The sequence below is a fragment of the Salmo salar genome, chromosome ssa10, assembly GCF_905237065.1.
Source record: "Salmo salar chromosome ssa10, Ssal_v3.1, whole genome shotgun sequence".
Taxonomy (NCBI): Eukaryota; Metazoa; Chordata; class Actinopteri; order Salmoniformes; family Salmonidae; genus Salmo; species Salmo salar.
The window spans coordinates 10,041,249-10,056,780 of NC_059451.1; the positions used below are offsets into that span (position 1 = coordinate 10,041,249).

Here is a 15,532-nt window from a genome sequence, read left to right on the forward strand (position 1 = left end):
TTGAAATGGTCGTCTCTGCAGTAGTCGGCACTAGAAGCACAAGCATTTCGCTCCACTCGCATTAACATCTGATAACCATGTGTATGTGACCAATAAAATGTGATTCGATTTAGTCTATGTGCCTGGACATGACTTCTGAGGTAAGAAATCGATAAGCAGTTTATGTATTTGGAGTGAACTACCCCTTTAAAGAGCCCTGGTACAGGGCCCAAAATGTCTCAGACTGTGGTTCAGGTCTTTGAACCATTAGCACCTCACTATCAATTACACGGACCGTTCCTCAATAGACTGTTCAGATTGAGCAGAGCACTGTTTGGTACGGGGGCTACAGGATTCTTGCTTAAGGATGGTTGAAAACAACTACATAGAAACGAAGACTTCGTTTGACGTAAAAAAAATTCAAAAAATAGAAAGTGGTCTCTATGGGGCTGGCTGTCGTAAAAGGATGGGTTTTGTTTCCACACACTCACCACTTCCATCTTGTCCTCCTCCTTCTCCTTCTTCTCCTTTTCCTTCTTCTTAGCTTTGGCTGTGATGGAGAGAACAGCAGTAGACACCTTTCATGGAGAAAGAGGGAGTGAGAGACTAAATGAAGGGAGTATTGCAAAGAAAGGTAAAACAATACTTTAGGCACTGAGGCCAATCAGAATACTTCTTAGAATGCATGAACCACAAAATAGCCAGTTTTTTTTATTACGATATTATATTGTACCTCGGTTCTAAAATGAAACAAAATTTGTGCCCTAGACTGAGCAGCTAAAATAACTTGGTCTCAGACTGCGAACATGGCAATGAAATTAAAATGATGAGAAAGATTTAAAAAAAGGGACACTAATAACAAAACCCTCCAAGAAATTGATCTCGGCTGAGGAAACTTCATTCAGAATGACAACCGTGAGTAGCAGCAAATATGACTTCAATCGATCAAAACAATGTGACATCCTTTCGCTGTTGGGGGACTCTCACCTTCTCCTTCTCTTTCTCCTTGGGCACCTCCAGGGCCGGAGGGTAGGCGAAGGTGGAGGGCTTACAGTTGGAGCGGTATTGTACCTTGGGCATCTGGATGGGGGGGAGAGTGTGGTCAAACACCAGAAAAAAGCAATGATTGTAAAGTCTGACCCATCACCTATTGAAAAGGGATGTTCCGTTTGACTTATTCATAGACTGGTTTGACAACAAGAAACGCTGAAAACACCACCTTCCATTGGCCACATTGATACTAATACCACTCAGAATTTAAACAAAAATGAAAAAGCTATTGGTGAGCATAGTAGTTACGGCGCATGGTATGTACGTATGTATACGAGCGCATTGAGCGTTGTATCTGAAATGCGTTTTCATGGAAAGTCAGCTGTAAATAATACAAATTATTTATTTCACAGGAACAAAATAGTATAACTCCTACTCTCTTGTAGTCAACTGATAATGCCCACAGGAAATTAATGTCTTAACATTTCCCGTCAAATTCTTAAACAGAACCATATAGGGAGCCACCACTGACCAGAGAGGCTTTCAGTTAGTTTAATGTTATGTCATAACTCACTTCTGTTCTCTGCAGGGTGGTAAGTATGAGAGGGAAGGGGAACATAAAGTGCTTCTCTGGCTGTCAAAGCAGTGGGTGACTTCACCTGCGATAAAAGGCTGGCATGGAATGGCATGGCTGCAGTAGGTTGGCGCAATATGAGTGCTGGTAAACAACGTCTTTTCCTCTAGGCGCAAAAAAAGCCACTGTGCACAACTGCTGATCTGGGCAAATGCTAAGGCTGGCACAGGTGGAGGCAGGAGGGATCATTGTCTACAGTGCCTTCAGAAAGTATTCAGACCCTTGACTTATTCCACATTGTTGTTTTACAGCCTGAATTCAAAATTAAATAGATTGTTTTAACTCATCTACACACAATACCCCATAATGACAAAGTGAAAACATTAGACATTTCTGCAAATTTATTGAAAATGGAATACAGAAATATCTCATTTTCAGTACATAAGTATTCACACCCCTGAGTGAATAATTTGTAGAAGGACCTTTGGCACCGATTACAGCTGTGAGTCTTTCTGGGTAAGTCTCTAAGAGCTTTCCACACTGGGACTGTGCAACATTCTCCCATTATTATTTTTAAAATTCTTCAAGCTCTGTTGAATTGGTTGTTGACCATTGCTAGACAACCATTTTCAGGTCTTGCCATAGGTCTCCAAGTAGATTTAAGTCAAAACTAACTCCTACACTTAAAAACATTCATTGTTTTCCATTATTGTCCATAGCATGATGCAGCCACCACTATGCTTGAAAATATGGAGAGTGGTACTCAGTAAAGTGTTGTATTGGATTTGCCACACTTTGTATTCAGCACAGAAAATGAATTGCTTTGGCAATTTTTTTGTAGTATTACTTTTGTGCCTTATTGCAAACAGGATGCATGTTTTGGAATATGTGTATTATTTAAAGGCTTCTTTTTCATTCTGTCAGTATTGTGGACTAACTACAATGTTGTTGATTCATCCTCAGATTTCTCCCATCACAGCCAATTAAACTCTGTAACTGAGTTAGGAAGACCTGTATCTTTGTAGTGATTTGATACACCATCCAAAGTGTTATTAATAACTTACCCATCTACCAATTTGATGCCCTTCTTTGCGAGGCATTGGGAAACCTCCCTGGTCTTTGTGGTTGAATCTGTGTTTGAAATTCACTGCTCGACTGAGGGAATTTACAGATAACTGTATGTGTGGGTTAAAGAGATTAGGTACCGTAAATTCCGGACTATAAGCCGCAACTTTTTTCCCAGGCTTTGAACCTCGCAGCTTAAATAATGACGCGGCTAATATATGGATTTTTCCCACTTTCAATTTTTTGTTTCCAAAAAAAAAACATTCTGTGACGTGCTCAGTTTTTTGGCGGCATGAAGCTTTCATTAGACCAATGAAATTGCCGAACGGGTTAAGGTCAAACAACTTTTTTGTTTACTGTTTAGATTAAATCGAGCGCTCTCAAACTTCATCATTCTGATCACGGTAGTCATTTTGTCACCCTCATCATGGCAAAGACACGGAGAAATGCATATGATGCAGCTTTCAAGTTGAAGGCGATTGATCTGGCTGTTGGAAAAGGAAATAGAGCTGCTGCACGGGAGCTTGGTCTTAATGAGTCAATGATAAGACGTTGGAAACAGCAGCGTGAGGAATTGACTCAGTGCAAAAAGACAACTTAAGCTTACTGCTAATTATTATTTTTTTGTTACAAGCCGTGTTTCGTTAAAGCCTATTTATTTTTGTTACAAGCCGTGTTTCGTTAAAGCCTGTGTAAAGTTCATTTGTTTCAATGTACCGGTAGGCACCTGCGGCTTATAGACATGTGCGGCTTATTTATGTTCAAAATAATATATATTTTTTAAATTCAGTGGGTGCGGCTTATATTCAGGTGCGCTTAATAGTCCGGACATCACGGTAGTCATTCAAAAATCATGTTTAACACCATGCAACTTACTATGTGACTTAAGCACATTTTTACTCCTGAATTTATTTAGGCTTCCCATAACAAAGTGGTTGAATACTCATTGACTCAGGACATTTCAGCTTTTCATTTTTAATTCATTTATAAACATTTCGAAGTTACAGTTAAGTTACAGGAGAACTCTTATCTGGCTATATGTTCCCTGCTGAACGGGGCTTACAATAGATTTTATTATAATTGTACAGGGTCACCTGACAATGTCTGTCAGGAGGAATGGGCCAAAATTCACTCAACATATTATGGGAAGCTTGTGGAAGGCTACCCGAAACGTTTGACCCAAGTTAACCTCTCTAGGGCAGGTGGCACCAAATCGTCCCACCTACGTAACAGCCAGTGTAATCCTGTGGCGCGTTATTCAAAAACCTCAAAAATGCAAAAACTTCAATTTTTCAAACATATGACTATTTTACACCATTTTAAAGACAAGACTCTCGTTAATCTAACCACACTGTCCGATTTCAAAAAGGCTTTACAACGAAAGCAAAACATTAGATTATGTCAGCAGAGTACCCAGCCAGAAATAATCATACACCCATTTTTCAAGCTAGCATATAATGTCACATAAACCCAAACCACAGCTAAATGCAGCACTAACCTTTGATGATCTTCATCAGATGACAACCCTAGGACATTATGTTATACAATACATGCATGTTTTGTTCAATCAAGTTCATATTTATATCAAAAACCAGCTTTTTACATTAGCATGTGACTAGCATGTGACTAGCATTCCCACCGAACACTGCCGGTGAATTTACTAAATTACTCACGATAAACGTTCACAAAAAGCATAACAATTATTTTAAGAATTATAGATACAGAACTCCTTTATGCACTCGATATGTCCGATTTTAAAATAGCTTTTCGGTGAAAGCACATTTTGCAATATTCTCAGTAGATAGCCCGGCATCACAGGGCTAGCTATTTAGACACCCAGCAAGTTTAGCACTCACCAAAGTCAGATTTACTATAAGAAAAATCTTATTACCTTTGCTGTCTTCGTCAGAATGCACTCCCAGGACTTCTACTTCAATAACAAATGTTGGTTTGGTTCAAAATAATCCATTGTTATATCCAAATAGCGGCGGTTTGTTCGTGCGTTCAAGACACTATCCGAAAGGGTAAATAAGGGTGACGAGCATGGCGCAATTCGTGACAAAAAAATTCTAAATATTCCATTACCGTACTTCGAAGCATGTCAACCGCTGTTTAAAATCAATTTTTATGCCATTTTTCTCATAAAAAAGCGATAATATTCCGACCGGGAATCTGCGTTTAGGTAAACAGACGAAAGAAAATAAAGCATGGGGTCGACTCGGGCACGCGCCTAAGCCCATAGTACTCTGATCGGCCACTTGCCAAAAGCGATAATGTGTTTCAGCCAGAGGCTGCCTCGATATCGTTCAGCTTTTTCCCGGGCTCTGAGAGCCTATGGGAGCCGTAGGAAGTGTCACGTTATAGCAAAGATCCTCAGTCTTCAATAAAAAGAGCCAAGATGAAACACAACTTGTCAGACAGGCCACTTCCTGCATGGAATCTTCTCAGGTTTTGGCCTGCCATTTGAGTTCTGTTATACTCACAGACACCATTCAAACAGTTTTAGAAACTTTAGGGTGTTTTCTATCCAAAGCCAATAATTATATGCATATTCTAGTTACTGGGCAGGAGTAGTAACCAGATTAAATCGGGTACGTTTTTTTTATCCGGCCGTGTCAATACTGCCCCCTAGCCCTAACAGGTTAAACAATTTAAAGGCAATGCTACCAAATACTAATTGAGTGTACTGTATGTAAACTTATGCTGCAGTAGTTTGTGTCGGGGGGCTAGGGTCAGTCTGTTATATCTGGAGTATTTCTCCTGTCTTATCCGGTGTCCTATGTGAATTTAAGTATGCTCTCTGTAATTCTCTCTTTCTTTCTCTCTTTCTCTCTCTCTCTCTCTCTCTCTCTCTCTCTCTCTCTCTCTCTCTCTCTCTCACTCGGAGGACCTGAGCCCTAGGACCATGCCTCAGGACTGACTACCTGGCATGATGACTCCTTGCTGTCCCCAGTCCACCTGGCTGTGCTGCTGCTCCAGTTTCAACTGTTCTGCCTGCGGCTATAGAACCCTGACCTGTTCACCAGACGTGCTACCTGTCCCAGACCTGCTGTTTTCAACTCTCTAGAGACAGCAGGAGCGGTAGAGATACTCTCAATGATCGGCTATGAAAAGCCAAATGACATTTACTCTTGAGGTGCTGACTTGTTGCACCCTCGACAACTACTGTGATTATTATTATTTGACCATGCTGGTCATTTATGAACATTTGAACATCTTGGCCATGTTCTGTTATAATCTCCACCCGGCACAGCCAGAAGAGGACTGGCCACCCCTCATAGCCTGGTTCCTCTCTAGGTTTCTTCCTAGGTTTTGGCCTTCCTAGGGAGTTTTTCCTAGCCACCGTGCTTCTACACCTGCATTACTTGCTGTTTGGGGTTTTAGGCTGGGTTTCTGTACAGCACTTTGAGATATCAGCTGATGTAAGAAGGGCTATATAAATACATTTGATTTTGATTTAAACTTCTGACCCACTGGGAATGTGATGAAAGAAACAAAAGCTGAAATAAATCACTCTGACATTTCACATTCTTAAAATAAAGGGGTGACCCTCACTGACCTAAGACAGGGAATTTTTACTAGAATTATATGTCAGGAATTGTGAAAAACTGTATGATGTGAAAAAATTTGAAAAAATGTATTTGGCTAAGCTGTATGTAAACTTCCGACTTCAATTGTACATGTGTATACTTCAGATGCACCCCACCCACACACGTTGTTTACCTTGAGGTCCTTGTTGAGCCCAATGATGGCGGTGGGGGTGAAGGCCAGGGAGAGGAAATGGGAAAGGGGGAACCAGAACCAGAACTGGGTGAATACCAGCAGGCCCACCACTGATGGCATGTGGGTGTGGCCCGTCCTCGACTGCAGCGAGATGGTGACGTTACGGCCACCTACAGGCACGCACGCACGCACGCGCGCACACGCACACACACACACACACACACACACACACACACACACACACACACAGGAAGGAGAGGGTGTTTTGACATAGTCGTGATAATCTTTGTGCTTTGGCAACAATAATCTTCCACTTCAGTCAACCATAAATCTGAGAAATAGAGAGACAAAAAGACAGAGTTAGGCGCAAAAGGGGGATAGAATGAAACTAATCTCGTTCTCAGACACTTCCGCCCAAATGCGCTAAGTGTCTGGTGGACCAAAGCGTCAAACTTGGTCTTCGTCAGCCAATACAGAAAGACAGGGAGAAACTCCCGGTGCATAGACATTGGTTTAATCTACCAACCAATCATCTCCTATAACATCTTCCCCCTAATCCTCCCCCGTACGCGTCTTGTACACCTTGGTTATGGAGCCACACCTCACAGTAGTGTGATTTGCAAAAATGGACAAATACAGAATTCTATAAATGACTCCTACTAATGCCAACTTTGAATAGTTGATGTCCCAGGCTTACAATGCATTCGGAAAGTATTCAGACCACTTGACTTTTTCCACGTTACAGCCTTATTCTAAAATGGATTTAATTGTTTTTTCTCCCCCACATCAATCTACACCAAGCCGGGGCAAAGGCCAGCCCGGGGAACAAACCAGGAACACATCGACAACAGCCACTCTCGAAGCAGCGTTACCCATGTAGAGGAAGGGAAACAACTACTCCAAGTCTCAGAGCAAGTGACGTTTGAAACGCTATTAGCGCGCACCCGGCTAACTAGCTAGCCATTTCACATCGGTTACGCCAGCCTAATCTTGGGAGTTGACAGGCTTGAAGATATAAACAGTGCAATGCATTGTGAAGGGCTGCTAGCAAACGCAAAAAAGTGCTGTTTGAATGAACGCTTACGAGCCTGCTGCTGCCTACCACCGCTCAGTCATACTGCTATATCAAATCATAGACTTAATTATAACATAATAACACACAGAAATACGAGCCTTAGGTCATTAATATGGTCGAATCCGGAAACTATCATCTCGAAAACAAAACGTTTTTCCTGTCAGTGCAATACGGAACCGTTCCGTATTTTATCTAACGGGTGGCATCCCTAAGTCTAAATATTCCTGTTACATTGAACAACCTTCAATGTTATGTCATAAATTCTGGCATATTAGTTCGCAACGAGCCAGGCGGCCCAAACTGTTGCATATACCCTGACTGCGTGCAATGAACACAAAATGACAATTTCACCTGGTTAATATTGCCTGCTAACCTGGATTTCTTTTAGCTAAATATGCAGGTTTAAAAATATATACATCTGTGTATTGATTTTAAGAAAGGCATTGATGTTTATGGTTAGGTACAGTCGTGCAACGATTGTGCTTTTTTCGCAAATGAGCTTTTGTTAAATCATCCCCGTTTGGCGAAGTCGGCTGTCTTTGTTAGGAAGAAATAGTCTTCACATTTCGCAACGAGCCAGGCGGCCCAAACTGCTGCATATACCCTGACTCTGTTTGCAAGAGAAGTGACACATTTTCCTTAGTTAAAAGAAATTCATGTTAGCAGGAAATATTAACTAAATATGCAGGTTTAAAAATATATACTTGTGTATTGATTTTAAGAAAGGCATTGATGTTTATGGTTGGAGCAACATGTACCTAAGCGATTATATGCAATGCAGGACAGGCTAGATAAACTAGTAATATCAATCATGTGCAGTTAACTAGAGATTATGATTGATTGATTGTTTTTTCTAAGATAAGTTTAATGCTAGCTAGCTTACCTTGGCTTCCTACTGCATTCGCGTAACAGGCAGGCTCCTCGTGGAGTGCAATGTAAAGCAGGTGGTTAGAGCGTTGGACTAGTTAACCATAAGGTTACAAGACTGAATCCCCGAGCTGACAAGGTAAAAATCTGTTGTTCTGCCTCTGAACAAGGCAGTTAACCCACCGTTTCTAGGCCGTCAGTGTAAATAAGAATGTGTTCTTAACTAACTTGCCTAGTTAAATAAAGGTCTAAAAAAATGTAAGTAAAAATAAAAATTTTAAAAAGCCCAAAAATACCGATTTCCGATTGTTATGAAAACTTGAAATCGGCCATTCCGATTAATCGGTTGACCTCTAATTTCCAGATGAAGCATGCAGAAAAATATAGGAATGTCTTCTGAGCAGAGGGCAAGTGCATTGAAAGAGTTGCTTTCTCAGTTGGAAAAGCAGCAAGGACTTTTCACAAAACTGCATTCAGCAAACAGAATTGCGAGAGCAAGCTATGTTCTGTCCCACAAAATTGCTAAACATAGCAAGCCATTCGCTGAAGGTGAAATCATTAAAGAATGTTTAATTGATTCTGCAGCAAGACTTTGCCCCCACAAGAAAGAGCTGTTTGAAAATGTTTCCCTGTCAAGACTAACAGTGACACGGCGCAACAAGTGGTCAGCAATATAATCGTCCATAATCGGCATCCAAAAATGCTGATTACCGATTGTTATGAAACTTGAAATCAGCCCTAAATAATCGGCCATGCCGATTAATCGGTCGAACTCTAGTCTGTTCCCTATCAGATGTCCAGCGGGAGAAGTATACATCGCTGCTGCGTGCTTTGAACGGTGAGTTTTCTCGTCGTTTTGAGGATTTCAAAGTGTTGGAAAATGACATGCTGTTGGTTTCCTCTCCTTTCACCTTCAATGTTGATAACGCTCCCACTGACCTGCAACTTGAACTTATCGATCTTCAGTCTGATGCAGTGATTGGAGAACTATTCAAAACATCGTCACAGACGAGGTTCAATGCATCTCTCGATGAAAAAAACTTTACAAAGATTAGGAGTAATGCTCAGAAGATTTTTGTACTGTTTGGGTCAACCTATGTATGTGAACAGACATTTTCACTGATGAAATACACTGCTCAAAAAAATTAAGGGAACACTAAAATAACACATCCTAGATCTGAATGAATGAAATAATCTTATAAAATACTTTTGTCTTTACATTGTTGAATGTGCTGACAACAAAATCACACAAAAATCATCAATGGAAATCCAATTTATCAACCCATGGAGGTCTGGATTTGGAGTCACACTCAAAATTAAAGTGGAAAACCACACTACAGATGATCCAACTTTGATGTAATGTCCTTAAAACAAGTCAAAATGAGGCTCAGTAGTGTGTGTGGCCTCCACGTGCCTGTATGACCTCCCTACAACGCCTGGGCATGCTCCCGATGAGGTGGCGGATGGTCTCCGAGGGATCTCCTCCCAGACCTGGGCTAAAGTATCCGCCAACTCCTGGACAGTCTGTGGTGCAACGTGGCGTTGGTGGATGGAGCGAGACATGATGTCCCAGATGTGCTCAATTGGATTTAGGTCTGGGGAACGGGCGGGCCAGTCCATAGCATCAATGCCTTCCTCTTGCAGGAACTGCTGACACACTCCAGCCACATGAGGTCTAGCATTGACTTGCATTAGGAGGAACCCAGGGCCAACCGCACCAGCATATGGTCTCACAAGGGGTCTGAGTATCTCATCTCGGTACCTAATGGCAGTCAGGCTACCTCTGGCGAGCACATGGAGGGCTGTGCGGCCCCCCAAAGAAATGCCACCCCACACCATGACTGACCCACCGCCAAACCGGTCATGCTGGAGGATGTTGCAGGCAGCAGAACATTCTCCACGGCGTCTCCAGACTCTGTCACGTCTGTCACATGTGCTCAGTGTGAACCTGCTTTCATCTGTGAAGAGCACAGGGCGCCAGTGGCGAATTTGCCAATCTTGGTGTTCTCTGGCAAATGCCAAACGTCCTGCACGGTGTTGGGCTGTAAGCACAACCCCCACCTGTGGACGTCGGGCCCTCATACCACCCTCATGGAGTCTGTTTCTGACCGTTTGAGCAGACACATGCACATTTGTGGCCTGCTGGAGGTCATTTTGCAGGGCTCTGGCAGTGCTCCTCCTGCTCCTCCTTGCACAAAGGCGGAGGTAGCGGTCCTGCTGCTGGGTTGTTGCCCTCCTACGGCCTCCTCTACGTCTCCTGATGTACTGGCCTGTCTCCTGGTAGCGCCTCCATGCTCTGGACACTACGCTGACAGACACAGCAAACCTTCTTGCCACAGCTCGCATTGATGTGCCATCCTGGATGAGCTGCACTACCTGAGCCACTTGTGTGGGTTGTAGACTCCGTCTCATGCTACCATTAGAGTGAAAGCACCGCCAGCATTCAAAAGTGACCAAAACATCAGCCTGGAAGCATCAGAACTGAGAAGTGGTCTGTGGTCACCACCTGCAGAACCACTCCTTTATTGGGGGTGTCTTGCTAATTGCCGATAATTTCCACCTGTTGTCTATTCCATTTGCACAACAGCATGTGAAATGTATTGTCAATCAGTGTTGCTTCCTAAGTGGACAGTTTGATTTCACAGAAGTGTGATTGACTTGGAGTTACATTGTGTTGTTTAAGTGTTCCCTTTATTTTTTTGAGCAGTGTATAACAAGTCAAGGCACAGATTATCTCTTACGGACTGTCACCAATCCTGCGCATAGCGACGTCAGAAACTATACCGGACTTCACTGCTCTAGTCAATGCCCATCAGAGACTTCACTCCTCACACTGATTGAGTAGTTTAAATGTAATATTGAGCTCCTTCTTTGTGTTTTGTGCATACCCGTTAACAAGAGTTCTGTTCGTGGTGCTGAATGCACAGTGTACTTTTCCCTCCGGGTAGTTCATTGCATGTTTAATAATGAAAATACCTACCAAAAGGAGAACATGGATGTGGTTTATTTCTGTGCATGTTAAAAAGTAGCATATCTGGATGTGATTTACAGTAGATATCTGTCAACACAGTATGTATAATCCTGTAATATGATTCTGGGCTGATGGCAAAAATATATTCTAATGTGGCCCTCCATGGAAAATAAAATAATTGTCCAGTCCTGATCTCCCCCCCCCCCACACACACACACATTTTTAGAAAAGTTAGCAAATTTAATTATCACAATTACATAAATATATGGGGATTGGAAATGATGCCGACAATTACATTGATGGAATCTACAATCGGCACTATTTCTGGGTGGATGCCCACGTTGCTCATATGGGTCCGGTAAATTTCTCAAATGTCCGTGAAATAAAAGTGCTTTCGGTCAAATGTCCGTAAACCCTGGTGTGCGCGCAAGGGTACAGTGAGCGCTTTTGTGTGTGCGTGCAAGCATACAGTCTACATTTGTGTTTGTGTGTGGGGTCCCAGAGAGCTGCACATCAAACACTTGACACACACACACTCACAGATGTGTATACGCATACCCCAAACACAGGCTGGAGCAGAAAGGCATATGTCACACTGCTAACATTGGACCTTGTGTATTACCTCGATAGAGACCAGCAGGTCCCTCTATGTGTTAAATGCTGTCTAAATACATATCAGGTGCGGGTGTATACAACCTGGTGTATACACAACCAAGCCTCGTTTCATTTTGAAGAATACTTAGTCAAATTTAACACCGGCAACAAGTGTAAATCAGAATTATGCTGTGCATGTGCACTTTGTGTGTGTGTGTGTGTGTGTGTGTGTGACTCATTATAGTAAAGGAGCCTATATTGGGCTCGTACTGCAGTAGGGTTAGTCTTTTGCAATATTTGTGTTCCCATAATGCTTTTAGCCGATCCGTGCCACTACAGCAACAGACAAGATCAAACCGGGAGCCCCCATTCTCCTGCCAAGATAAAGAACTCCCGAGTCCCCTTTGTTTTCTGTCGCATTAGACCGCCCAGACAAGATCTTAATACGCGATCGTTAGCCAGATAGCACACTGAAGCTATCGCCTCTTCCTCTCGCTCTACTACCCTTAACTGTCAGGCCACTGCTCCCAGATACTTATCCATGTGTTGAGGCAGGCAGAAAGGCTATGTGATGAGTACTGTAAAGGCAGCTTCCACCTAAAGAACGATCACTTCACTTCTAGTGTACCACTTTGACTTCAGATGTGGAGTATTAGTCTTAAGTTATGAGTGGGGTTGGATAATCATATGAAATGTGACAGGCGGAAACCATTAGGGTTCCATTTCATTACCGAGGGTTTAGCCTTCGAAAGCAGCTCTCGCAAGAAACCGCACACCCAACCGTTCCCTCCGTCTCGCCAGACATTCCCTCATTCATTACGTAGAATTATACTCCTTTTAATCTCGGCCCTAAATGTGAAGCTTTTCAGTGTCTGTTCATGTATTCAGTTCCCAAAGCTCCTCCAAAACGTTTTTGGAAAATAATGTAAAAGATGCTCTTATCCAGGGCAACTTTCTAAAGAAATCCCTCTGCTCTGTACTGCCGAAGGGCCTTACGCCACCACTAAAAAAATGGTAGTTGATCTAGCTAGTAATCACATAACACCTATGGATTCTGGGAAAAGAAGTCCCCTCCCCAAGGAAAATTACAATTCGATTCCCATATAGATTGACAAAAACAGAGCATACCCCTCCTTCCAGAGGCGTCTTAAGTTTTAAAGAGACTTGTGTGACACGTGGTCCCGTGTGGCTCAGTTGGTAGAGCATGGTGTTTGCAATGCCAGGGTTGTGGGTTCGATTCCCACGGGGGGCCAGTATGGAAAATTATATATATATTTTTTTTAAATGTATGAAATGTATGCATTCACTACTGTAAGTCGCTCTGGATAAGAGCGTCTGCTAAATGACTAAAATGTAATGTAAATGTGACACTCATTTAGGCGCAGCAACTCGAATCTGTGAGTCACTCTGGCGACAAAATCCATTTGTTCGGGGCATTAGGAGGGACCATTTCAGATGTCAAAATAAAGGAATTAAATGACCCACAAGTCATCATCACTGAAATTAAATAGAAAAAACTGGGCTGAAGCGGCACGTGATTTAACCACTATTGTCTAATCTGATTTTACATTGGAACCATTTCCAGTGTAATAATGTATTTTAAATCGAATGATTCCTCCAAAGTAACTCGTTCTGAAAGGACTTTTTACATTATTTATATGGGGAAGGACCTCCCCATCTCCCGACACCGATTCCAATCACCCTGCTTTTTCCTTCATCCTGATACTCCTCCGCACCTCTCTTCCTCCCACTCCCTCCATCCTCCTCTCCGTATTTGTCTCCCAGAGGGCAATGGCAGTCTATTATTCTAACTCTGCACCCCCAGCCCTTGACCGCCTAATCACAGCAAACACCACCCACTCTTCTCTTATACTAGCCGTGCCAGGTCATTGTTTTACTGACATTTGTTCCCTTTTCACTTTTAAAAGCTTGTTAAGCTAAAATGGTCATAAATGACTAATGGAAACGTTAGCGAGGCTTTTGGCCTGGGATTAAGAGAAATCAATGTGATTTTGTGAAACTGGTGGCTTTGTTGATTTAGTTACCCTCCCTCAATTTTGACCTTAAAAAGGGTAACCATCCAACTTGACAGAGCTTGAGAGGATCTGCAGAGAAAAATGGGAGAAACTCCCCAAATACAGGTGTGCCAAGCTTGTAGCATCATACCCAAGAAGACTCGATGCTGTAATCTCTGCCAAAGGTGCTTCAACAAAGTACTGAATAAAAGGTTTGAATACTTATGTAAATGTTATCTTTTTTTATTTTGAATATATTTGCAAAATAAAAATCACAAAAACGTTTTTTTTTTTTTTTTTGCTTTGTCATTATGACGTATTGTGTGTAGATTGAGGAGGGGAAAAAAACAATTCAATCCATTTTTAGAATAAGGCTTTAATGTAACAAAATGTGGAAAAAGTCAAAGAGGTCTGAATGCACTGTATATATTTTAAAGCAATGAGGCTGATGCAACAGATCAGAACGTTTAGCTTAAAATGTTGATGAACTATTATTTCTTCACATTATACATACAGCAATGCGCAGAAGGCTGTAGGCTACATGGGAATGTTCATTCCATAATGCAATTAGCGGGAATACCCTTGTCAACAGCACACCGCACATGCCAGCAGTTTCATGTGACAGAGATCAAACTATATGTTGGAAATTTAGAAAGATGGGAGAGCTTAAGATGCAACAACTAGCATGGGTTGCTAATATAACTAGGATTGTGCCTTTGGCTAGTGGACAATGAAAGAAAGTGGACTTGAAAACCATTAGATAGGTTCGCTTACAACGTCACGAAAACGATGTGCGCGCTTCCATGGGGTAGAAGTCAGTGTGTTGTTGTGATTCCGGATGGCCAGATTGCTAGCAAGAATGATAAGAAACTGCCATGTGGGGAATCATAAGTGGCTCGTTTCATCTTGGTCTTGATATTGTTAAAGTTACGACAGTTTGTTTCTGGTATCAGAACAAAATAGTCAGCACATAGTAACTTCTGATTTAGTTGTACTTTAATTAATGCAAACACGTGTATGGTAAATATGTCGTTCGTATACGGTCTCTCTGTAACACCTCGCAGGGCAGACAGAAGAAGAGGGTGTCACATTCTATTGTTCTCTCTTTTATACTCTGACAGAGATAGTTCCCGCTCAATGCTGGCCTGTCAGAGGGAGGAGGAGCGTGGTTTAAACTTGCTCCTCCTGTCGTCGGCGTGCAGGCTGATCCCAGCGTCGTGACGCACTTCCTGTTGCCGGTTGTAGTTCTTCTTGTCTTCAACAGTTGATTTACCCGTAGTTTATATACTTAATATTGTAGCATAGCTTCCCCGGTATATTATAAAGGTTATGCATACAAATAGCCAGTTCAACCCTAACAATATCATGTCTTGTTTTGAGGTGTTTTGACTGATTTCATGTCAATGCTAATATGGCAAAAATTCGCTAGCTAACACCAACTTTAACGATGTATTTGAGAGACAGCAAGTGCTCATTCTGCAAATGTATTTATGTTTTCAATAAACATTGGAGACGAAATATAGCTTACATGAAGTCAACAATCTAAGCTAACCCTGTCTGTTTTGTTGCTAAATAGCCAAACCGTATATAGAACATGAGAGAAATAGGCTAATGGTTTCAATGACATATGGAAGTCTATGAAATAATTGCCTCACCGTTTCTATGGTCGAATTTGACTT

The 15,532-nt window shown here is 42.0% G+C and overlaps 1 protein-coding gene across 1 annotated transcript in view; it reads right to left on the reverse strand.

Annotated features, from left to right (window-relative positions):
- The window catches only part of LOC106613492 (26S proteasome non-ATPase regulatory subunit 1), a 113,394-nt gene that overhangs the window by 14,933 nt on the left and 82,929 nt on the right, over nucleotides 1-15,532 (reverse strand). Inside the window, exons 20-22 of the mRNA XM_014215780.2 lie at nucleotides 6,332-6,501; nucleotides 967-1,059; nucleotides 471-557 (exon numbers count right to left, since the gene is read on the reverse strand). Coding sequence (XP_014071255.2) covers nucleotides 471-557; nucleotides 967-1,059; nucleotides 6,332-6,501 — 350 coding nt within the window. The remainder of the gene's footprint in view (nucleotides 1-470; nucleotides 558-966; nucleotides 1,060-6,331; nucleotides 6,502-15,532) is intronic.